At 33.2% G+C, this 24,853-nt stretch overlaps 1 protein-coding gene across 6 annotated transcripts in view; it reads left to right on the plus strand.

Moving 5' to 3' along the window:
* LRBA (LPS responsive beige-like anchor protein) overlaps positions 1 to 24,853 on the plus strand; it is a 780,253-nt gene that overhangs the window by 219,817 nt on the left and 535,583 nt on the right. For all 6 annotated transcript variants that reach the window (XM_058721178.1, XM_058721180.1, XM_058721181.1 and 3 more), the window contains exons 32-34: positions 10,865 to 10,943; positions 11,763 to 11,896; positions 18,877 to 18,938. In XM_058721178.1, coding sequence (XP_058577161.1) covers positions 10,865 to 10,943; positions 11,763 to 11,896; positions 18,877 to 18,938 — 275 coding nt within the window. The remainder of the gene's footprint in view (positions 1 to 10,864; positions 10,944 to 11,762; positions 11,897 to 18,876; positions 18,939 to 24,853) is intronic.

Here is a 24,853-nt window from a genome sequence, read left to right on the forward strand (position 1 = left end):
TGCTGTCAGTATTTTTAACTGAAGAGATTTTTGTGTTCTTTTTAGTAGATCTCTTGATTTAAGTTATTTGCCATTAAAAAAAATAGGTGATATGTATTTATTTTCCTCCTCCTGGTTCAAGCATTATTTGGAAAAAATGATTTGTGGATGAATTGATAGTTGTAATTGCATGCTGAGCTGGGCAATTTATTCTTGTAGATCTGGGTAAGTTATGTATTAGTCTTAGTTTGATCTTGTATTTCTTTGTATGAAGATACAATAAATATATGTCCCTGTGGATCTTAAACCTTTGTGCCTTGGGATGACTTCAGTTCTAAGTTTTATAGTGAGTCAGCAACAAAAAATGAACTGCTCAAATTCATTAATAGATTATTGGTTAGTAAAAAATACACTTGAAAGTACATAGTACAATAGCAAAAAAAAAAAGGGGAGGGGGACTTTCCTTGGAAGAAACCATGTAAATATAAAACATAAAACAGGACTTTTATAGCAGAAACATTTAAACTATTTTGAAATTTTGGTATCAGAATGGGATTTCTTAAATTTACAATTAAAGAGAAACTAGGATTAGATACACTTGGATCCCAGAAAAAGAATTAGAGCTTGCCAGCTTAATGTGAAGTCAAAGATTCTCCTGCCATATTATCATCATCAACTAAAAAACAAAACAAAACAAAAAAGCAGAAACAGACCCATAAATACAGAGAACAAACTGGCGATTGTTAGAGAAGGGTGGGGGGAATGGGTGAAATGGGTGAAGGGGAGTGGGAGATACAGGCTTCCGGTTATGGAATGAATAAATCATACAGCATAGGAAATACATAGTCATTGATATTATAATAGCATTGTGTGGTGACAGGTGGTAATTACACTTGTGGTAAGCATAGTGTAATGTATAGAATTGTGGAATCACTGTGTTGTATACCTGAAACTAATGTAGCATTGTGTCACCTATACTTAAAAAATCACCCAAATCTATAATTTTGCAAAAAAATTTTTTAGATGTGTACATTTACATTTTAAATAGTGTACATTATTAAAACTATGAAATTTTATCACACAAATGTCAGATTCTAGCTTGAATAATATTCCTTAGCTTCTGTAGTATTTTATTAGCAAAAAAGTATAGTCTATTAACAGCAATGGAAAATCACTCTTAATAACTGGTAAAAGATATTCATCAGAGAACAACTTATACCCTTTGTGTATGCATATTTTCTTTCTTTTTTCTTGTGTATGCATATTTTCAAAGAAAGCTAAAAGAGAAAACAGTTTCAGTAAATCTATCAAAATAGGGAAAATTTAAATTTACTTATCAGTACAGGTTTAATTGCCCACAGTACAGTATGTGGTAACATGCCATTACTCTTTTTTCAGATATGCTAAGGTATTTATCCTGCCATGATGCAAAGCATAAATAAACAAAACAAAAGTGAAGCTAACCCAGGAAAGGAACTAAATAGACTGGTTTTCAGTAATTTATATGCTGCATGTTTGCTAGTTTGCAAAGTATGATAATTATATACCTCATTAGAATATTAGGCTCTGTTCTGTTTATTATGGCTGTTATCAGCCATGCACATTATTAATTGGCATGTTTTTTTTTAACGTAGAAGAAAAGTATTTGATTCTTTGCTTTATATGAAATTTGACCCAAGAGGCTTATATTTACTAATCAATACAAATTTCTATTATTTAATAAAGAAGTTTCCACTGGGCATATAGACTGTCCCTCCTGCAACTGGCCCAGAATGGATGAGGAGAGAGAGAGGAGGAGAAAGGAAGAGGGAGGGAAATTAAAAAATACAGTGTTTAGGGTTTAAATATTGGCATTTGTTTTAATGATATGTTATTGTAAAGGACATTATTTATTTAGACCCTTAGGGACCTTGAATAAACAGTTGGCTATTCCCTGGATGGATCCTAGACACATGATGTATTTGCATTTTCCTTTTTGTTCTTTTGAATGTCTGGAAAATTGTCAGTTTGAAGGAGCCAGTTTATCAGTGCAAGGATAAGGAAAAGATAAGTCTGTATCATTCCACATGTTCAAAGTTGCTTCTTCATTTACATATGCGTGATTGTCTATTGAAAATATTTAATGTTAATTTAAAATAATAAATTAGTCATACATTTATGATTTTATCTGCAGATTTATGATTTAAAGCATGCAGAATGTATTTGGAAATTACATTTTTTCCCCCTCTGGCAGAAATGAAGGACAATCCTTATGAAATTACTGATTTATTTATTTTTTTCATGTGGTGTTTTCCTCATATAATTACTGATAGTTGATTTTTCTAAAGTTTTTATTCAAATTTCAGTTAGTTAATAACATTGTATAATATTGGCTTCAGGTGTACAATTTAGTGATTCCAGAAAACACCTAGTTACTCCTTAATCCCCATCCTATATTTAACCCATCCCCTGACCCTTTTATCTTTGTTAGTAAAGTGTTCTCTGATTATTGAAAAAGACCATTTTGTACAATCTCCTTCTGCTCTAGTGTCTTTTAGGTTTTAAAATTGACATCATTTCTAGGGTACTGTCAGGAAAGCATTTTTGTTATCGTTTTATTTAGAACCACCATTGCTTTTTGTCTTCTTAAAGCTTTTGATATGCATTTCAGCTCATTAAAATTAGAGTCAATTAGCACAGTAAAAGCTATTTTTGTTTTATAACTACTATCTAGAGCTTCATGCAAACATTTTCTTGAGGTTTATTATTTGTTTTTCCTTTTAAATAAATGGGACTTGATGTGTTCCTTTTTTTCAGCTTCAGAAAAGTTCAAGAAAAACTACTAATAGTTCTTTCAGAGAAAATATCTGACATATTCTAAATAAACATGGTCTTTAAAAACTACCAGCAATTAAAAAAATAAAACTCTGAAATAATCACCAGTTATGAAAGTCAGTGGCCAGTTATGATTCAGTGATTGTATACTGCTGTCAAGAATTTAGAGAATTGGAGGTGTCATTATCTCTGAAGTACTTCATTGAGTGTTGTATAGAAATAGAAGGATTGGACCTGAGTCTCAGAAATGCCAGATACTGAACAGTGAAAGAGTCTTTTCAACTTCCCCTTTTTTGCCTTCTAGTTTGAAGTTTTGTAAAAAAAAAAAAAGAAACTAGAAAATGGAGAACTTTTGACTGTGAAGTGGGAATTGCCAAATGTACTAAAAAAAAAAAAGTTGTTATTATGGTGAAATCTGTATTTTAATTTCATTTTTAAATTAATTGTATGCATTAGGATAGATTCCACTCAGTTTGTTAACAATTTTTATGTACATTTAGCTCTCAATTGAGCAGGGTGGTGAGGAAGAGAGAAGATACCAGTAAGTAAAAATCCCAGTGAAAAGAAAAGTCAACTCTGATTTTCAAGGGAATGGGGAGGGAATGTGTTATGGAAAGGAGAGATTCACAACTTCATCTTTAGGAATATTTTTACTCTAAGAGGGAGGCTAAGTAGTTATCCAAAGGTTAATTGTCTAAGATTGCCAGTGTTCTCCCCCAGAGGAATCAAGCCTGTGGGGAAGGGGGGGGGGATCTAACAGTCCAGATTTCTTTTTTTTTTTAAATGTTTGTTTGTTTATGTATTTATTTTTGAGAGAAAGAGAGAAAGCCCAGTGGGAGAGGTGGGGAGAGAGAATGAGAGGGAGAATCCCAGGCTCAGCATGGAGCCTAACACGGGGCTTGATCTCAGGAACCATGCAATCATGACCTGAGTCATAATCAAGAGTTGGATGCTTAACCCACTGAGCCACCCAGTTGCCCCAGACAGTCCAGATTTTTGAATCTCTGGCTGAGTGTTGGTAATCAGAACTGCTGATTATTGAACTAGATTTGCCTGAAGACCAAGCATATATTAAAGAAGGTCAAGCTGTCCCAGATGGTTGCCGGTTATAGGCTGGCTGTTTATTTATACTCATAATTAGGTATTTGCTTTACTTAGAATGTATGTTGAATCAAAATGCCCAGATATAAATGAAGTGAGCCTGAGGAAATTGTGGGAGTGTTGTGTGGCAATACAGGTTTTTTTTTTTTAAGTTTATTTATGTATTTTGAGAGAGAGAGAAAGAGTGAGCAAGTGGGAGAGGGGCAGAGAGAGAGGGCAAGAGAGAATCTCAAGCAGGTTCCGCACTGCCTATGCAGAGCCTGACACAGGGCTTGAACCCACAAACCGTGAGATTATGACCCGAGCCGAAGCCAAGAGTTGGATGCTTAACTGACTAAGCTACCTAGGTTGGGTTTTTAATGAAAGCGTTTTCATTAAAATACAGTGGCCTTATTTACTAAATGTCCATGACTGTGTTTTGTTTTATACTGATGTGATAAATGAAATTGTTGGAAATCTACTTTTTATAACAGTTAAATCCAGGATTGATTCTTTGCTTTATAGCTTCTAGACTTTTAGAGTGAAATTTTTAAAAGGCACTTTATAAGCTTCATCTCATTTAAGTTACTTATATTTAATGTCACATGAATAATCATTGAATAATTTGGGTGTGTTTTCAGTTTGAAATACAGACTAAAGGAAACATGATAACTTTAAATACTTTAAAGATAGTCATAGAGTAGCAGGTAGGAAAGTACCATTGTGTATTTTTTATGTCCAGGTGCAAAATAATTCTGTGAAATATAGGTATCACTGCTCATTTTATAGATCAGGAAAATAAAGCAGACAGCTTAAGTAACTTTGCCCAACATCCCACTGCTGGTAAGTGGCAGAGCCATTACTGCTTCCTCTAAACATTTCAATCATATAATAACCCCTGAAGGGTAGTTATTATCAGGGAAACTGGCCTAATACTGATAGAGCTAGAGTTCACTTTGAGAATGGTTAGGTTGTAGGTGGCTGGTGAGGAAGTGTTTTCTGCTAGTGTAGAACATGGTATCTAAAGAAATTGGTTTGGGAGTTAGAGATTGATGGCTGAGAACTTGAGAGGTTAGTGGGATTTCCTTTAGATGAGGAAGAGAAAGGCTATGGTCTTGAATGACCTGGCATTTCTTTTTGAAAGCAGGAAGGGAAATGGATTTCAGGCTGAGGAGAGTGGAAGAACTTTTATATTTATTACCAGAATTTAATAGGTAAGTGATGTGTAAATAGAAGGCCTGACTCAAAATGAATAGCAGGAATCATGAATAGATAGTAGAGTCACTCAGAAGAGCACTCGGCTTTTCTTCTGTAGTGCCTTGCAGAAATGTGGGAAAGTAACATTGACCAATCTGCTTTATCTTAGGTGCTTTACATTTTTTAATTTAAACATCCTAACAATCATGTTAAAAATTTGGTGGTATTTCTGTTTTCTGTATCATACTGGTAAAATGGTTTAAAGGGAACAGTCTAGAATTCTGCATGACAACAGCCACTGCAAACTTAAGAAGTATTTGTAATGAATGATACAATCTCAACTAATTATATATAATAATTACAAATTATGAAGAAGAAAGATTCTAACAAAACTGCTCAAAAGATCAGAGTAGTAGTTGTTCCCGGTTTGGTTTCCAGTAAATTAGGAAAATACATAGAATTTTACTAGTAGTCAAAGAAGTGTAAATGGCTTATTCTTTATTTAGAGCAATTTGCAATATGTATCAGTATTTAAAGTGTATGTTTGGGGCTCCAGGGTGACCCAGTTCATTGTGCATTCAACTCTTAATTTTGGCTCAGGTCACAATCTCAGGTCATGGGATTGAGCCCTGCATCGGGCTCTGTGCTGAGCGTGGAGCCTGTTTGTGATTCATATTCTCTCTCTCTCTCTCTCTCTCTCTCTCTCTCTCTCTCTCTCTCTCTCCCCTTCCCTCCCTCCCTCCCTCCCTCCCTCCCTCCCTCCCTCCCTCCCTCTGCCCTTCTCCCTGGCATCCTTGCATTCTCAAATAAATAAATAAGTAAATAAATAAAGTGTATGTTTATTGACTTCTAGGAAGTTACCTCCAAAAAATCAAGGAGTGCACATAGATTTATGTAAACAAATATGAAACACTATTTATTATGGTTAAGAGCTGGGAATGATTCAAATGAATGTCCTTGAATTTTGATTGGTCTGATATATACTCATTATTAGAAGCAGATTATGATATGTTTCTTTGGTAGGAATATTATGGAACAGGTGGAGAAGAAAAGAATCTAATCACATGGCACACAATTTTGTCTGTCTTTAATTCCACTATAGTTAATAGTTTCAGGTGTACATTATAGTGACTCAACAGTTACATACATCACTTGGTGCTCGTCATATGGTTTACAATTTTGATTTGTCACAGTACCAATGATGACCCCTTGCATTATTTGATTAACGTGTAACTGCCAACTTTCTATATTGTTAAGTTAGTCTTTCCCTTTTGTAATTAATAAGTGTTTTGTGGGAAGGTGATTTGAAATTATTTAAATATCCTGTTCCTCAGATTGTTAATTTATCATAACAGTATGGCCTTTTGGCTTCCTATTTTCCTGGATGCGTTGAATCAGTTATTATTTATTTTTATGCTCAAATTGTCTCCAATTTGATCTATGGTAGTCCCTTCAAGTTGGCTTCTGTGTGTTTGTGAATGACAGCCTATTATTCCGTGGGCATATCTTTGCTTTCTAAAAAATCAAAGCTAGGTGTTTCAAGATCTTTGTGTACTTTTCTTCCAGAGACCTTGAATCAGCCATTTCTCTCTCTTAGTGAAGAATAGTATTTAGGAGCAAGATCTGGACATGGGATGTTCAAATATTGCTGCTCTCAGGTCCTCTCAGTTGAAAGAACTAGGGACTATATATATATGAGCATGTATTTGAATGAAGGAATATATTTAATATATACTTTTATATATGTCTGTAGTGAAACCGTGGATTCACACAAATGCCCTTAATTTCAAACTATTACCTCAAAGTTTTTTTTAGTTTTCTTTTCTACCTAAATGCCCTCCTTACATTGTTTGGGCTCCTATACCTTGCTCCGGGTCAGTGTAGCACCCATTCAGGTACAAATACTTTCTTTGATCTCTTCAAGCTAACTGCTTCAGGTCTGACTAGTTCAAGAAGGTTTGGAAAAGAGGGTCCTTTTGCTCTTTAAAGCACAGCATTTTTACATTGTAGTCATGTAGTTGAAAATAAGTGATTCCACTTGTAACGCAAGATTATAGATTCTCAGATAGAAGCTCTAAACTTTTAAGTCCAATTACATTTACTGCCACATTTGGTGTCCTTTAGTAGTGAGGGAAGTCATGGAGATGGTCTCCTGTGGCTTACACCTTTGGAACCAAGTAACAGCAGGGCCCTTAGTCTTTAGAGAGTCACCTTCACCACAAGTAAATGATTATACTTACACAGTATGTTGAGACGGTACAATTGTTTTTCCTCTAGGCCTCTAGTTTTTGTGATCTTGAGGTTGGAGACTGGCAAAATGAAGATTTCAGTTAAACAGTTCTTCCTTACTTAGTCTTTTACCATATCTCAGATTCGAATCTGTTGCTTTCTTGATTGTATCCAGTTTTCTCTTACAATTAGGTCTCAACTTTGGCTGCTGTTGTTTAAGATGCCTTTGATTGTAAAATGTGTTGATTTGAGAAGTGCTATCATGTGGAAAAAGGTGCATTTTATTTTGATAAATAGGTTGTTACTGAAAAGAATTCTTACTTACAGATTTATTTCTGGCTCTTCTAAAAAAAATCTGATGATTTTTATCTTTTTCTGCCTGACTTCATTTAAAATTTCTATCAATGTGCTCTAACCAGAGACCACCAGGAATAAACCCTTGGTTGAATACGTTAGTTAAGCGAGGGAGAATGCACACACATGATGAAGAAGTTTGGGACATCTCACTAATAGATGATGATAATAGAAAACTAATAGATAATAGATAAACTAATAGAAAAGGTTTATTATAGGGTTTTAGATTGTATTAGGTGATTTTAGGGAGAGGTTAAGAAGTGGGCTTCCTTCTGATTTGAATATTGTGAGGAAGCATTGGTAATTAATTCTGTGATAAGGTATCCTAATAAATATCATCTAGAAGCGTGGAAGCCCAAGGCTATAATTTATAAAGAAGTCAGTCATTCATATTAGGATTTGGGATGTTTGGCCATCTTTGTTATTTGGACAGAGTTCATTTTTGTCTGTTGTGAAAAAATTGCATGGTAGTATTGTTTTGTGTTGATTCATCATGATCATGGCATGGCTTTATCTGATGTTGATGCTTTATGAAATTGTTTATATTCAATATTAAAACACCAAGACCTAACTGTGGTTTCTAACCAGGTCCTAACAACAGTAGGGACTAATTGATATTAACAGGCTAGCTCCCAATATCAGAGGCTGCTTTTGAATCTTCTCAACTGTTTCTTCTTTCTTTCTGTTTGCTATATGAGCATCTTCTTCTCTCTTTTATCTATCTTTCTGTCTATGCCAATTTGTTTCCTTATGTTCTTCCAGCATACCTATATCTAAGGTTTTGAGAACAGATCAAAAGCATCAGATCTGTGATAATGCATAGGTTCCAAGATCTTTTTTTTTTTTTTTCTAACAGAATTTTATTTTATTTTTTAATTTTTTTTAATATATGAAATTTATTGTCAAATTGGTTTCCAGGTTCCAAGATCTTTTAAGCCCCTCTTCTGTATCATCTTTGCATATTCTTTTTTTTTAAAGTTCATTTATTTATTTTGAGGGGGGGGGAGCAGAGAGAGGGGGAGGGGGAGAGAGAGAGAGAGAGAGAGAATCCCAGGTAGGCCCCATGTTCAGTGCAGAGCCTGACACAGGGCTCAAACTCCTGATCTGTGAGATCATGACCTGAGCTGAAATCAAGAGTCAGAAGCTCAACCAAGTCACCCAGGTGCCCCTCTGCTTTGCGTATTCTTTTTTTCATTTGCTTCCATATATTTCCTGCCTTCTTTTGGACTGTTCCTCTACAGAATTGTGATAGGATTTCAGTCTGTATTTACACAGGTACTAACTTGACATCCATTTAAGACACTGCTTTCGGAAATGGAAAGTTTACTTACTGAATTACAAATGCAAGTAAGATGTGCATGTCCCTCGTACCTATGGACTCCAGTTTGTTAGGATTATCTTTCCAGTTGGATTTCAGTGACTCTTATGGTCCCTATGTTATAGAGAAATTATTTGACACTGTATGTGTGTATTCTTTTTTTCCTAATATTGGCCTTAGAAAAAGCAAATGGCTTTTGTTTCGTTAGGTCCTACTCCTAGCTTAAATTGAACGTTCTATCCCATATATCCTGATTCTTAAACAGGAACTTTATTTTCCCCCTACTTTCTTGAACTTTTAGAACTCTTTAAGGCTCAGTAAATTATCCTCCAGATTAGTCTTCTAGATTCACTTTTTCAAGACTTGTCATAATGTGAGGCACCTGGGTAGCTCAGTTGGTTAAGTTTCTGACTTCGGCTCAGGTCATGATCTCGCGGTTTGTGAGTTCAAGCCCTGCATCGGGTTCTGTGCTGACAGCTCAGAGCCTGGAGCCTCTTTCAGATTCTGTGTCTCCCTCTCTCTCTGCCCCTTCCCTGCTCACACTCTCTCTGTCTCTCTCTGTCTCAAAAATAAATAAACATTAAAAAATTAAAAAAAAAAGACTTGTCATAATGTATGTTTTTGTGTTCCTATCCATTCTTTAAGTCTTCCAGAGTTACTTTGATGGTGATTATTTTTGTCTTGCCAAGTAAATGTGATAAGCACAGGTATTTGTTGAAAACAAAGATGATTATTCTTGTATAGGATAACAGAGTTTGAACATTTTATACTGTAAGATGATGAATTGGCCATTCAGAAAAATATACAAGAGTATTTAAGGGTATCTGAGAATATTCGTTGGAGAGTAAAATAAGATCACATGGTAGAAATTAATTTTACACGGTAGTTTAAATAAAAAGAGGGACATAAAAAAGTAAGAAATAGAGAAGCATATACCAGGTGGGAAGATAGACCTGTAAAATATGGGAAATGGAAATGATTAAAGGAATAATTTCTGCAATTAACAGAAATTGAGGACCTTCTATTATTGTCAGGTTCTCTAGGCTTCTAGAGATATGGATAAAGAAAAGGAAGTCTCTGCTTTTAAGAAGATTAGTATGGTAGGAAGAAGGATATTTAAAAAATCATTTGACATGCTGTGTTACAAATACACTAACAGATTATGTTTTTATTACAGTGTGGACACAAATGAAAGAGTATAGATTCTGTTTGAATCATTTAAGAAGTGTTTCTCAGATATTCACTGGATTATGTTTGTTGGACTAGATTTAGGAGCAGTCAGGGTATAGCATAAGTTATTTGGTGTTCAAGGTCAGTTTTCATGGTAATGGAGATATACATATTTAAGGGTAAATTTTGAGTTTCTACTTGTAAATCTCTATTGCCACTTGTTGAATAGAAGAAATCATAACTGCAGGGGGCCGCCTGGGTGTCACAGTCCATCAAACATCTGACCCTTGATCTCTCCTCAGATCTATCTCATGGCTTGTGAGTTCTATCCCTGTATTGGAATTCTGTCTCTCCTTCTCTCTACCCTTCCCCTGCTTATGCTCTCTCTGTCTCTCTCTCAAAACAAATAAATACACTTAAACTACAAAAAAAAAAAACCAAGAAATCATAACTCTGGTTGAATGAGTCAGAATTTATTTTCTATTATCTCTGCAGCTGGTGGATCATAGGGTTACTTTGTGTAATGATCAAACTTGTAACTAAGATTTATAAATGATTCAAGGAAGATCTTATTAATTGGTAGATTTTAATGTTATCTAAATTATAATGGACATTTAAAAATGCATTCTGTTTTTTGTTGATTTGTTATAAAGATAGGTTTTTTGTTTAAACCTTTGTATCTAAAAACAGAAAATTCCTGTAAATGGTTATTTTCTTTTACAGGTGGTAGATCATCTAATGCAAAATTGCCCTCGGTTCCAACAGTTGGTTCAGTTCCAGAAGACCAAGTTTCAAATATGAGGTATTTAAGCTAATTGGATGTTTGTGATTTGTTCTTTTGATGACTCATTAAACTCTCTAGCTACAGCTCTTTGTTTAAAAAAAAACTTTATTTTTTCTACTTCTTTTTTTAAATATAAGTGACATTTAGAACATTTTAGAAGTTCCTTTTTAAAGATTATGGGATATAAAAAGTTTATGAGAAGTGGCTATTAAAGTAAGTGCTGCCTGAATAACAAATTCTTAATTACACAGGGCCTGCTTGGGATTCTGTCTCTCCCTCTGTCTCTGCCCCTCTCCTGCTTGCACTCTCTCTCTCTTTCAAAATAAATAAACTTAAAAAAAAAAAAGAAAGAAAAAGCTGCTATAGACGTAGATGTCAATGGAAAAGAATATAAAGTGATTAGGTTTATAAACGTATATTGAGTCTGTATTATATGCTGCAGCTGAGAACTTAGAAATGAAGACATAGTTCTTGAGCTCAAAGTGCTGATGGTTTATTGGTGAACAGACAAATTTGGTAAGGACTTAGAGTTTTTTTTAGGTTAAAATGGTGCTAAAATTAAAATCAAGTGCTCTCAACTGACCCATTAAGATTTCCTATAAAAGCTTATCCTTGGAGTGGTTTTTTACCAGATTGTTGGTCAGGGCTGGGGATGATGATGTAGAACTGACTAACAAAGGGCAATCCAGGCAGAAGGAATGATATGTATAGCAATAATGAGTCCTTACGTAATTTTTAATTTCTCGTGAATTTTACATTGCTGTGGAAGCTCATTTTAAAAACTGAAAGTTGTAAATTCTAATGAAAAGTTCAGGTAACTTGACATCTTTTCATTAGTATTACAGAGAGACTTGAACATGCTTTGGAAAAGGCAGCTCCTCTTCTGCGAGAGATTTTTGTGGATTTTGCACCTTTTCTTTCTCGGACACTTTTGGGTAGTCATGGGCAAGAATTGCTAATAGAAGGAACAAGTAAGTGATTTTTCTGTATGTCACTTTACAAATATATATTTAAATTTATATTTAAAATTTCAAGCTTAACTTAAATGGAAAATATGAGATGCATGGAGTTTCATTGCTCAAGTATTTTCATCCTTTGACAAGGATTCTTACAGAGGCTGTATCTTGTGAAGAATATGTCTCGTCTAATATTCTTATATGTTCAAGATTTTTTAATCGGTGAATTGGATGAAACAGAAAAGTATGTACTGAACCAAAGAACTAAGACTTAGATTTTTCTTAATGCATTGATAGAAAGATTAGTGTTATAGTAGTTAGTATTTATATAAGCTTTTACTTGAACTTAAGATCCAGATAAACAATAGCGTATTGCCACGTATGAAGTAAATGAGGAATGTGTTATTTATCTTTATTAGTAGAATTCTGTTTTATAAAGAAGTGGAAATTGCAGTAGTCTTGTACTCTATCCTGCTTATATCATACATAGATTACTGGATCATTTCTACTTCAAAGTAGCATACTTTGAGATTGTGTTAAACTAGATAGCATGTAGAGTTGGGTTGCTGAGTGAATTGGAAACCATACTGTTTATGGACTGGATGAAAAGTTTTGGGACTTTTTTTTTTTTCCTGATAAGGGGCACTTGTTATGTAGTCAGTGTTTTCTAATAGAATGGGTAACTCAACCAAATGGTATCAGTTCAGTAGAGAATGGCTTTTCAAACAATTCTTTTTGAGAGCTTAATAGACTGACTTCAAAATACCAGTCTTCATCCTTATAATGAAAAATGTTTAAGGATAAACTAGAGGACTTTCATCAGTGATAATACAGAATTGATTTTTGTATTTAAAGTGTTGGACTAGAAGTTTGCCAAACTCTGGCTTGTCTGTGTCCATGGTTGATGGTTTAAGATAAAATACTTTTGTTTTCCTAAAGCTGAAAAATCATGGAAAAATAGAATATCTATAGCCCAGTCTCTTTAAATATTGATTTACAGCTTTAGTTATCATATTTTTTTGTTGAGCTATGGTCAGTAGATGATCTCTTGAGGAATTTCTTAAAACTTGTAAAAATCACTCTTTTCATAGAAATAAGGATATGGAAATTCAAGGTATAGGTAGGTTAATAGCTTAGTAAGTTATCTGTATCTCAGCATTACCTAGGAGATACCAGCACTTTGTAAGTAATAAGCTTCAGCTGACATGAATTTTATTATCATCTGTGCTATAGATGTATAGGGGGTTGGTGGTGAGTGATGTCATTCCCATAGAGGGAAAAGGTAGCATTGAATTTATTTGAAAAAGTTCAGGTTTTAGAAATATTTGATTAATGTGGGGTAGAAATTTACATTATCTGCCAAAGGATATAATTTATTTAGCCATGCATGGACTATTTGATCTAATGAAGTAGTAAGATTTGAAAGATAATGAGTTGGAAAATTAAAGGACGTCTCCGTAATTTATACTTCACATGTTGTTTATTTTTTAAAGTGGTGTGACAACTTAGGAACTGTATTTCATTAATATAAAATGAATTATTAATTACAGCCTTTTGGTGTAGGAAGACATTGTTGCTTTTTAGTTGGTCTTTGAGTTTTATAATAGATCAAACAAAATAGGATCACCTTAGATACTCAGAAGTACTAAATTTGCCAATTCTGGATCCCTGAATAAAATTTAATTTATCAATTTCTTACTGGTAAATTCTGATAAACCAGTAAGCAATAGTGCATCATCTACCTTGTTATCTAAAAACCTGAGCAGTGCCTACTCATTGGACTGTGTTCATTAAAATAGCAAACAAATCTAAGAGTTTTATATAACTTATGTCTGTATTTTAAGTTGTGAGGAATGTTTTGGTTGGTGGTTTTATGCATTGTGAAATAAAGAAGTTTTGAGTAGAGGTATTTGCAGCATGGTACTATACAAAAAGCACTGGACTCAAAGACAGGAAACCTTGGTTTTAATCTTGTGTTTGCCAGTCACTAGATGTATGACCAGACACTGTATATTGTGTGTGTGTGTGTGTGTGTGTGTGTGTGTGTGTATTTAATATATTATATATTTAATTTATATATTTATAATTTTTAATTATATTTTATATTTTATATTTAAAAATATTTTATATTTATAATATATAATTTATATAATATATCTAATAAATATATAATATATTTAATATAAATATATTATATATTTAAATATATATATATATATTTAAAAGTTTTTAAAGTTTATTTTGAGAGAGAAAGAGAGCGAGAAGTGGAGGGGCAGAGAGAGACAGAGGGAAAGAGAGAATCCTAATCAGGGTCTGCAGCGTTAGTGCAGATCGTGATGTGGGGAGCTCGATCTTACGAATGGCGAGATCATGACCTGAGCCAAGATCAAGAGAGGGACACTTAACTGACTGAGCCACCCAGGTGCCCCTACTTTTACATTTTTTAAATAATTTTTTTATTTAAGCAGTTTTAAATATGTTAAATATTTATAATAACCATGAACTTATTGCCAACTACCAAACCATTTTTGTTTTGCTGTTTGTTATATCTACCTCTGTTTTTTTTTTTGCTTTAGTACTTCAGACAATTCCAGACATTTTGTCATCTTACCCTTAAATAATTAATAGTCCATGTAAAAAAGGATATTTTCCTTTATAATCATAATTGCTCCTCTTACACCTAATATTCATAATAGTTTTGTGCCATATCATACTCAGTTCATATTCATCTTCATTTAGATGTCTTTTTATAATTGGTTTTCTTCTAACTAAGATACAATCAAGATCAATTTATTGCATTTGGTTATGTCTCTTAAGTCTTTATTAATATCAAATAGTTTCACCCTATTCTTCCACTATTTTAATGCTATTGTTTCTTGGTGATGTCATTTAATTGTTTCTCTGTCCCATGCATTTTCTGATGGCTTGAAATTAGATTTAAAAGTTTAATTAGAGGAAATACTTAATATTACATCATGCTTATTAGAACCACATGTTTTCTGATTGTCTCAATTGTAGTGATATTAACCTTCTTTTTCAATCCTTTATAAGGATTAATATTTTATTGTTTAAAGAGGTCCTCCAAATACAAAGAGAAAATTACTTAAAAAATATATTCCATCTTAGAGTTACCATATGTAAGTTCATTGGACAAGTTTTATAAATCTAAGATTTGTTATAGGGTGTTTGTGGTCTTAGTTTTCCTATACCTTAAAACATTTTGCTATTTCACTGTTACTCATCAGTTATTCCTAACGATAGTAAGGACTAAAATAATAAGAATACAAGAGTACTGGAATTGCCCCTAGAATTTATGCCACGATAGGAAAACAAATCATCACTATCAGATCACCCCCAGTTTTTACTGCATTTCTCAAAGTACATGATCATATTTTAAGAAGATAGAAATTTGTTTTCTCAGTGAGAGCAAAAACTGGTATTGGGGGGGGCGTGGGACAAAAACATTTTAGGTATTATAATGATTTGTGACCCTCCAAAGGGCCACATACATCTATATAGTACATCTTTAGTATTAAGATTTCATAGGGGTATAGTTAAGAGAAAAATGGTCTGAAATGGCTTCCCAAGTGGAGAGCAGTAACGAAAAAAAATTGAGAAATATTGGTGTAAAAGAATTCTGTGGACATTATCTTTGTGGTCTGATTTTCAACTTTCATTGAATTTAAGAATTCAGAGTTGTTTATTTTCTGCTCTAATGGTATGGTGATAAAATTGACAGAAAAAGACATTTTACAATTAGACCATCTGAGGATGAATTTAAAGAGACAGAGAACAGCACTTATAAATTTTATCAAACTCAAGAATTCATTAGTGCATAGTATATTTCTGTGTAAAAAGGAAATTGGTTTTCTCAGCATGTCATTCAATAGAAAGGATTTCAGTCTTCAAAATTTATGCAATGTTTTCTGACAAGAACCTGGAACATCTTATTTTGCTAAAAAGGCATGTGACCGTGTTATTCCATTGTTCGTGATAGTTATACACCACAGTTTACTTGGTATAGTTTCTAAGTGAGTAAAAAAGGCAAATGTGTTATATGAAAGTCATTGGAAGGAAAAGCTCATGTAGAAATGAAAAAATTCAGTGGATTGATCGTTCTAAATGGCATTTGAAAGTCTCAAGAAGAAAATGTTTTACAATTCTGGATCAAAGAAGATGGCTGTCTTCTTTTCAACAAAATTTTGAATGATTCATCTTTTCCAAACTATCTGATGATGTAAGTTCAAGAGAAAGGACCAGAATTAATGATAAGCTAGAACCTATTAGAAGTTTATTTGAAATTTGGAATTAGTGTTTACAAGATGGATATTGTTTACAGATTGATGAGGAGTACTTAGTTGTATCCAAAGGGCATTGCTCATGCAGGATATATACAAATTCCTTGAAAAGCAGGAAAATATAGAATAAGAATTTGAGTTTATTATGCATAAATTCTTATCAAAATTTCTAATGCTGTTTGTAATTATCCCTCCTGTAAATTGTTTAAGATGACTTAAAAATATATATAATATAGTATATATGTGTGTGTGTGTGTGTATTATAGTGTGAGCAGGGGTGGGACAGAGAGAGGGAGAGAAAGAATCCCAAGCAGGCTCTACCTTGTCAGTACAGAGCCCAACACGGGGCTCCATCTCACAAACTGTGAAATCATGATCTAAGCCCAAGTTGGTTACTTGTCTAACTGAGCCACCTCAGTTTATAATTATAATTCATTTATTCCTTTTTCATACATGCAACCAGTGTCATCCAAAGGCAAAAAACAAAACAAAACAAAACAAAACAAAACAAAACAGTTAAGTTGTGTAACCTGATGCCAAGTCCTTTATTGGGGATGTTTCTTGTTTATTTACTCTCAAGGTTATATATTTTTGTTTACAGTATTTGTTGCCCTTAGGCAGGGAACTTACAATTAAAGGACTAATATAAGGTCTCTTTTGTCCTCTAAAGCCCATTTTCATTTAAAGTTTAATATACCATCCATCCTGGTCTTCCTCCCCATCCTTTACAAATCTATAAATCCCCAGTCCAAAAAACATGAATTGTTCTAATCAAACTGTGAAATGTTATTTATTTTACTATTATTGAGTACTCAACTCATTAATCAATGAATTCTAACTTTTCATGGCGCAAGGCCTTTTGTGTCATTATTGTTCTTTTTCTGAGTGGATACCAAAGCCTGAGCCAGATCAGAGCCCAAATGTTTTGCCATGAAATGAAAGTTGGTAGGAATTCTGGTTTCCTTAGAATATAGCAGTTAGGAATAATGAACTAATTGTAGAAAGATCTGAATTTCCTTTTTGGAAGTAGTAGCTTTTAAGGTTGAAATATATGGAACTTCCTATAGTTGGTACATTTTATGGAAAGTGGCAAGGTTCTAGACCAGCAGAAGGCTACACCAGCAATGACAGATGGACTATTGGTATGCTTCCTTTTGGCCTTGGAATTAGCCTGCAGAGCTATGCTCATTTCAAGCTCTACAGAAAGCATAATTTAGTCTGGTTAATGACCTGCTTTCTTTTTTTTTTTTTTTTAATTTTTTTTTTTAATGTTTATTTATTTTTGAGACAGAGAGAGACAGAGCATGAACAGGGGAGGGGCAGAGAGAGAGGGAGACACAGAATCTGAAGCAGGCTCCAGGCTCCGAGCTGTCAGCACAGAGCCCGACGTGGGGCTCGAACTCACGGACCGTGAGATCATGACCTGAGCCGAAGTCGGACGCTTAACCGACCAAGCCACCCAGGCGCCCCAATGACCTGCTTTCTTAATGCAACATGTAGATGTTCTGTGGCCAATTTTTATGCTGGTGCTTAACACTATTACCATCATTATTTCTATGTTAAATATTTTTTCAAACCATTGAGAAAAATGGTTCTTTTCTAAAAAGCGAAGGGGGGAAATAACCTATTTAATGAGAATGCTATTTGTAAGGCTACAGAATGGCAATGTGTGCCATTAGTAGGTATGAGCCAACATGACTAAAAGAGGTAAGGGGGAAGAACTACAGAGATAGAAGATTAAAGAAAGGGAATAGGTTGGAATGGGCTGCCTGCAGGAGCTTTAATGGGAAGAAAGAAAGAAGATAATTCTGTATGGTGTGTAAGAGGCCACCAGGAATTACTTTAGTTGTTAAACCCTGGATTCCAAACTTGTGTTTGCTCAAAAAAATACAGAATGAAAAATTATATTTTTCTGATTATTAGTAATGTACTAATTTAATGCTTTTAATTATGGGCATTGCTTTTTTTTTTTTTTAACATACTGGTTATAAAATGTTCTTGTACCTTTTTAGATTTTATTGGTAATCAAAACTAAGCCAGTCTTTAGATATGTATTAATTGTTTAAAAGTTCCTTCCTGGGGTACTTTTGGTGAAACTAAAGGAAACAGAAAAGAGAAAATGTAAATGAATTTATTTACAAGAAATCAAGAATATATAACAGAGAATGCTTGCACTTCTGTTAAGGTTTAGTGTGAGGTCACAGGTCAAGGTACTAATAAGAGTGTTTGGGATGTCTGCTGCCATGAAACAAAATGGAAACTTGATTGATAGCTAGAGGGTTGAAGGGAGAGAGTGTGGTGGAGAAAGCAAAGGTCAGGGAGCCATTTCCCTTCTCTGCATGTATAACAATCAACTCTCTCCAAAACAAAATGTAGATGATATTGATCAATATGGCATATGTTGTGCACATTTCTATGAGTATTGTGAAATGTCATTATATGTGGAATTCGAATAAGTGTGTTAGTAGTTTGAATACTGAAATGAAGTAGTCTACAAAAAAATTGTGGTAGTTTTGATACCAAGTTTCAAGTAATTACAGAGTACCTTGTTTACTCCTAGGATCAAATGTGTGTGGGTTTGGTTCTTAGCAAGATGTTTAATTTTATTTTAAAAACCAGTTTGGATAAAGTTGTATAACAGATCCCTCATATTTGTTTTATGCTTTGTAATTTTTCTTTTAAATTCTCTTTAAATAGGTCTGGTTTGCATGAAGTCTAGTAGTTCAGTTGTGGAATTGGTTATGCTACTGTGTTCTCAGGTGAGTGATAAGAATAAATGTTGGATTAAAAGTAAATTCTTGCATGAATTTATTTTATAAGGAAGTTACAAATGTTTCAGTAGAAATTTTTGCTGTAATAGAGTTTTAAGTTTACAGTTTTAAAATTTTATTTCTATTGCAAAAGGATTACTTCTTGTCTTTGATACTAACAGATGATTTTGTAGTGAGTGCTGAGAAAAAACAGATGAATGAGAAATAGGTTTTTAGAGTCACATTAAAAAATGTGTATAGCAAATGATCTTGAGATGGCTAAATTTCTTTGCTGCATATATTAAGGTTATAGAAACAGATTTATTTCTATACCTTGTGGAGTGCCACTCTGACTCCCCTAGGAATAATGGGTTTACTTCCCTTTTGTGTAGAGGTTATAAAATGAGTGATAAATAATTTTGAATTCTTGTCATTGCTAATTATTTTTGACATACGGAGTAGATTTGGGAAAACGTCAACAAAAATATGGCAGCCATCATAATAAGATGTAGTAAATAAATTCCTAAAGCAAAATTGCTTTCAGTGTTCAGAAATTTTATACCTCATATGGTAAGCTTTAATGATTTTTAGAAAACTTATGTAAAAATCATGTATCCTGGGATGGTTTTTCTTTTCTGTTTTGCAATTAAACAGATGAATGTTTTTATTGAGAGTTTTCTTTGTAGTCTCTTAAAAATGATACCTTGCTGGTAGTAAATTCCCCTACTTAAAACTTTAAAATAGCCTTTTTTAATAGGAAGGGTATTGGTCTAGAGGTCAAGGGTTCTGACCCATTTCAAAACCTTTGACCTTCATTTACAACTCTTGTGGTTTACTTGCCTGACGAATAAGGATAATGCAAAATTAATGTTTCTTTGCATCGATTTATTCATTTTAGTGCCTATATTGCCAAATTTATTTAGACTGTGCTGATGGACATTTCATGAATACAAATTAAAGAATCATAGAAGGTGTGAAAAATCAATACTATGCATTGTCAATAAAATGCAATAAGAACAATTACTTCTAGAGATTACACCCTAATGGATTTTTATAATGAACTTGTGAGGAGTAGTTATGTTTCTAGTGAGCTTATTATTCTTAGATTTAGCAAGAATCATGTTTGTATAATTTAATCATTTCCTTTAGAAAACTGCATTCCTTTAAAAGCTTAATGTAGAAAAATTTTCATTAATCTGATTTGAAATAATTGCTTATTTCTTGGATCTAAATTACCATATACCATTTTAAACCAACGCAAAATTACCTTTACTTTTAAGAAGCATTACCTTATAGTTTGGGATATTTCTTCACAGAGTATGAATTTGTTTATAGTGATATGATTGTTTCGTAGATGGATTTTGATAACAAATTTCCACTTTCTAGTTTAGAAGTATTGAATATATTCTTGATACATCAAAGCTGTTTCAGATAGTATATTACGTATTTGAATGTTAGAAGCTAAAACGATGAAGAATGACAGGTTTTAATGCACCTATTTATCATGTATGTCACAGTCCTGTTTAATACTAATCCAATCGAATAGAGTATGAAGATCAGTTAGTAGAGTAAGTTGCAAAAGTCAGATATTCTCAAGATTTTTGTTTGAATAAAATCAAATACATTATTGGTTATTCGAAGTCCTTACCGTTTTTTATGCGTTCTTCAAAAGTTCCATGGCATCTCTGTAAGATGTAGCACAGTGTGAAAAATGATGTGAAAAATGAAGCCAGAATTAGCTCCAGATGTATACAGATTGTTCCGGGGTGATAATTACATTTTTCACTTTGAATTTTCCTAATTCAAAGAGGTCAGATTGGCAGTCACAAAAGTGATTTATTTTGTTAAGAAGTGAACTGTCTTTTTCTACATGAAAGCTTAAGAGATATGAAATTGAATTTGAAGTTGACATTTTGCAGATACTGGGTGGGGATGGCTTGAGTTTGATTGATAATTTTTTTTAGTCTGAGATAGGGTGGGAAGTGAAAAGCTAGCATATTGCTAAAATTTTAATTAATTTTTTAAGGGGAGATGGAGAGGATTGAGTGCCAAAGATCGAAAGATCAGGTCAAAAACTCCTTTTTAATCACATAAATAATGGGATATGCTTATGAAGTTAACATCTGCAAATTTGATTTAAAACTTTACAAATTAGTTGGTGTTAATTTCATGACAGTCAGCCATGTTCTGATTATTTTTCTTGAATCCATTCAAAACTTATTTTCTTTTTGCTTTCTTTTTAACAAGGTGTGTAAATTAGCCACATTTTATTACGAAAGAAAGATTAGAGTCTAAATTTAAGAAATGAAGAAATGATCACATTTGGTTTGCTGTCATTAAGACCAAACAGATCACTATGTATTTTCTTAAAGCTTCAACTAGGATTGTATTTTTCTGTCATTAAGACCAAACAGATCACCTAGGATTATATTTTTCAGTATTCACTTATTCATTATTAGGTTGATGAGACACCATTTCATATTTGTCCCATTTACGTCTTAACACTGTCAAGGCAAAAATACTATTATTTAGAATTGAAAAGCTTTAATGAAATACTCAGCATTGCATTTTTGAGTAAAGTTAAATTCTTAGTATTTATTAAATTAGGTTTGTTCGTATATTGAATCTCATAAAATAGTTCAAAAACTACTTTCTCTTCAAAGCTTGATACATATTTTTTTTTATTTCTATAAAATAAGATGTATACTTTCTTCAGGAAACTGTATACACTCTGATGCACAGACAATTGAACAAATTCTCAATTTAAAATTTAGTTTTTCACAAGCATGTCACTTTTTTTGTGCCTGGTATTTGTTGTGTATGTGGATAAACCTTGTAGAAATCTATATGAATTTAAAGGAAATGCTAAATATTTCAAGTAATATTACTCCAGCATTGTGTAAAGCGTATCATGCTCATCTGACATTAATATCATTTTTGAAAGAATTGACATTGCATTCAAGGCCACTTTATAAAAGCGTTGCTTTGCTCATCCTAATTCAGTCTGACATACATTCCAATAACACTACCTCCCTTCTTGGGTTTAAAGCTAAATTTATGACTGTGCATTGTGAAGTGCATCATTTAAAAATGGTTTCAACCCAAAACATCTAATAAATAAATAATGTGTATGGCTACTCAGTAGTAGACTTTCTAGACTAGAAATCATTCCATCGGATACTCAACAGTCCACTATCGGAGAGGGCTGTCAGATAAATCTTAAGGTAGCTGCATTCATGTCCTGTAAATCACATATTATTGTCTGAGCCTTCTGCCAGGTCATCTATTCTTTTCCCATTTATCAGAAATGCATAGAGTATATAGAAAAACTAGAAGCACCATGTAGTCTGGCCTAGCATCCTGTCTGAGTAATTAATTAGTAGCAAAACTTAATTTAAAATACTGTTAGTCTGATTTTTCTTGAAGAATTTTTTCATCAGAATATATAGGTTGTTGCTACTTTGGCAAATATTTTTTTCACATGAAGGCTATGATAAAAGGTTTGGTCATTTTAGATTCAGGTGTTTCTATACCTCTGAATTATTAATTTAAATATTATAATAAGAACCAGGTGTTACCATTTTTATGACTCTTTTATGTCAGTTTGTGTTTGGGTTTTTGCTAGAGTCTTTTTTTTTTCTTTCCTCTGAATCTTTATAGTTAAAATGTTTTTCTCTTTTCAGTCACTTAGAATCTCTTGTAATTTGTTTTTTATAAATCTGCTTTTCTTATTTTTTAGTTTTCTCTTCTAAATATGTGACATTCATGTTCTTGCTCTATTTATTTTGTGAACTTTTCCTTTTTGTAGTTGCGATGAGTATTTTGAATAAGTAGATAATTTAAACAAAACAAGGTGGGGGGCAGGGGGAGAAAAGCAAACCAGCTCTAAACCATGGCACAAAAGTATCCTTCATTATTAGGCCTCACTTACTGCTTAGACCTCATTTCTTACTACTTTGTTTTTATGTATACCTGTTACTCCACACAGTCCCTGGCACATGATGGCTACTTAGTGATAAATATTTATAGTTAAATAAATAATACAGCTTCCAGCTACACAGAAGTCTATTTGGAAATGGAAAGCTTTCTTTGACTCCTCTCTGCCCCACAGCTCTAACTCTGATACTCATCCAGAGCTGTGACTGGCTGTTACTCCTGCCTTTAAGTTGCCTATGATTTTTATTTCTCTTCCATTAGACACTAAGTTTCTTGAAGGCAAGCCCTGTGTTTTGTTTTGTATCTCCAACATCCAGGATAATTACTATTCAACCACATATTTATATAATTATATAATTAATAATTCACTGGTAGCAATGGTCATAAGTCAACACATTTTGGGCTTTTGTCTTTTGGTCTTTTTCATTATGACATATGACATACTCCCATACTTTTTGTCTATTATTAAGTGTATATTAAGTAGTCATTTTTATTTTCAGCTATATTGTCCTAACCCAATTCTGTAGTTGTGCTCATTTATACATAAGGTCTTTGTTTTTTCTTTTCTTCTTCTTTTTTTTTTAATGTTTGTTTATCTTAGAGAAACAGAGTGTGACTGGGGGCCTAGCGGACAGAGAGAGGGAGACCCAAAATCTGAAGCCAGCTCCAGGCTCTGAGCTGTCAGCCCAGAGGCTGATGCAGGGCTCAAACTCATGAGCTGAGAGATCATGACCTGAGAGATCATGACCTGAGCCGAAGTCGGACGCTTAACTGACTGAGCCACCCAGGCGCTCGTGGGTCTTTGTTTTTTTGTTATCCTTTGGGTTAATCACTTTTACCTCTTTTTTAAAGATCAACTTTGTTGAAGCATAATTTATGTACAGTATATATGCACGTATCCTAAGTGTACAGTTTGATGAATTTTGACGTATACAAAACATTGTAACACCTATTTCAATCCGGAAAGTTCCCTGTACCTTTTTACAATCAATCTCTACCCGTGTTACTACCTCAAGCTGCCACTGATTTGACTTCTGTTACTGTGGTTGAGTTTTACTCATTGTAGAATTTAATATAAATGGAGATTTACTTCTTTTAATTGTGGTGCTTAGATACTCAGAGTGTTCTCTATTTCGGGTACACTTAAACTTTTTTCGTGTAAATTCACTATCCCGTATTAAGAAAGTGATAGGGTGTTTTAAAAGAAATAATTGAATTAATAAAAAATAATTGAATCAATAAAATTGAATTAATAAAAACAGGATTATCTTTTTGCCAACCACAGAATATGAATTTTGAGTATAATTTGCTTATTGAAAATATAAGTCTTCTTCAGTTACGCTTATTTTATATAAGGAAGTCCTATAGTATGGAGCTCTGCATACAACAGTATGGTGAGGCCATTAACTATACTTTTAGAATGTTTTGTTTTTACTATCAGGTTCTGTTTAAATGGTATCTCTTCTACAGAGCTAGCTTGTTTGCTTCCTTCCTTCCTTTTTCTTTCTTGCTTTCTTTCTTGTTTTTATTTAAATTCCAGTTAGCATACAATGTCATATTAGATTCAGGTGTACAATATAGTGATTCAACATCTCCATGTATCACCTGTTGCTCATCACAAGTGTACTCTTTAATCCCCATCACCTATTTAACCCATCTCCCACCACCTCCCCTCTGGTAACCCATCAGTTTGTTCTGTGTAGTTAAGAGTGTGTTTCTTGGTTTGTTTATCTCTTGTTCCCCTTTGCTTCTTTGTTTTGTTTCTTAAATTTCACATATAAGTAAAATCATATGGTATTTGTCTTTCTCTGACTTATTTCACATAGCATTTAGCATAATATTCTATAGCTTCGTTTGTGTCATTGCAAATGGCCAGATTTCATTCTTGTTTATGGCTGAGTAATATTCCATTATATTTTATTTAAATATGTAACATATATTTATTTAATATTATTTAAATAATATATATGTATATGTATATATGCATG

Source organism: Neofelis nebulosa, chromosome 3 (assembly GCF_028018385.1).
Source record: "Neofelis nebulosa isolate mNeoNeb1 chromosome 3, mNeoNeb1.pri, whole genome shotgun sequence".
Taxonomy (NCBI): Eukaryota; Metazoa; Chordata; class Mammalia; order Carnivora; family Felidae; genus Neofelis; species Neofelis nebulosa.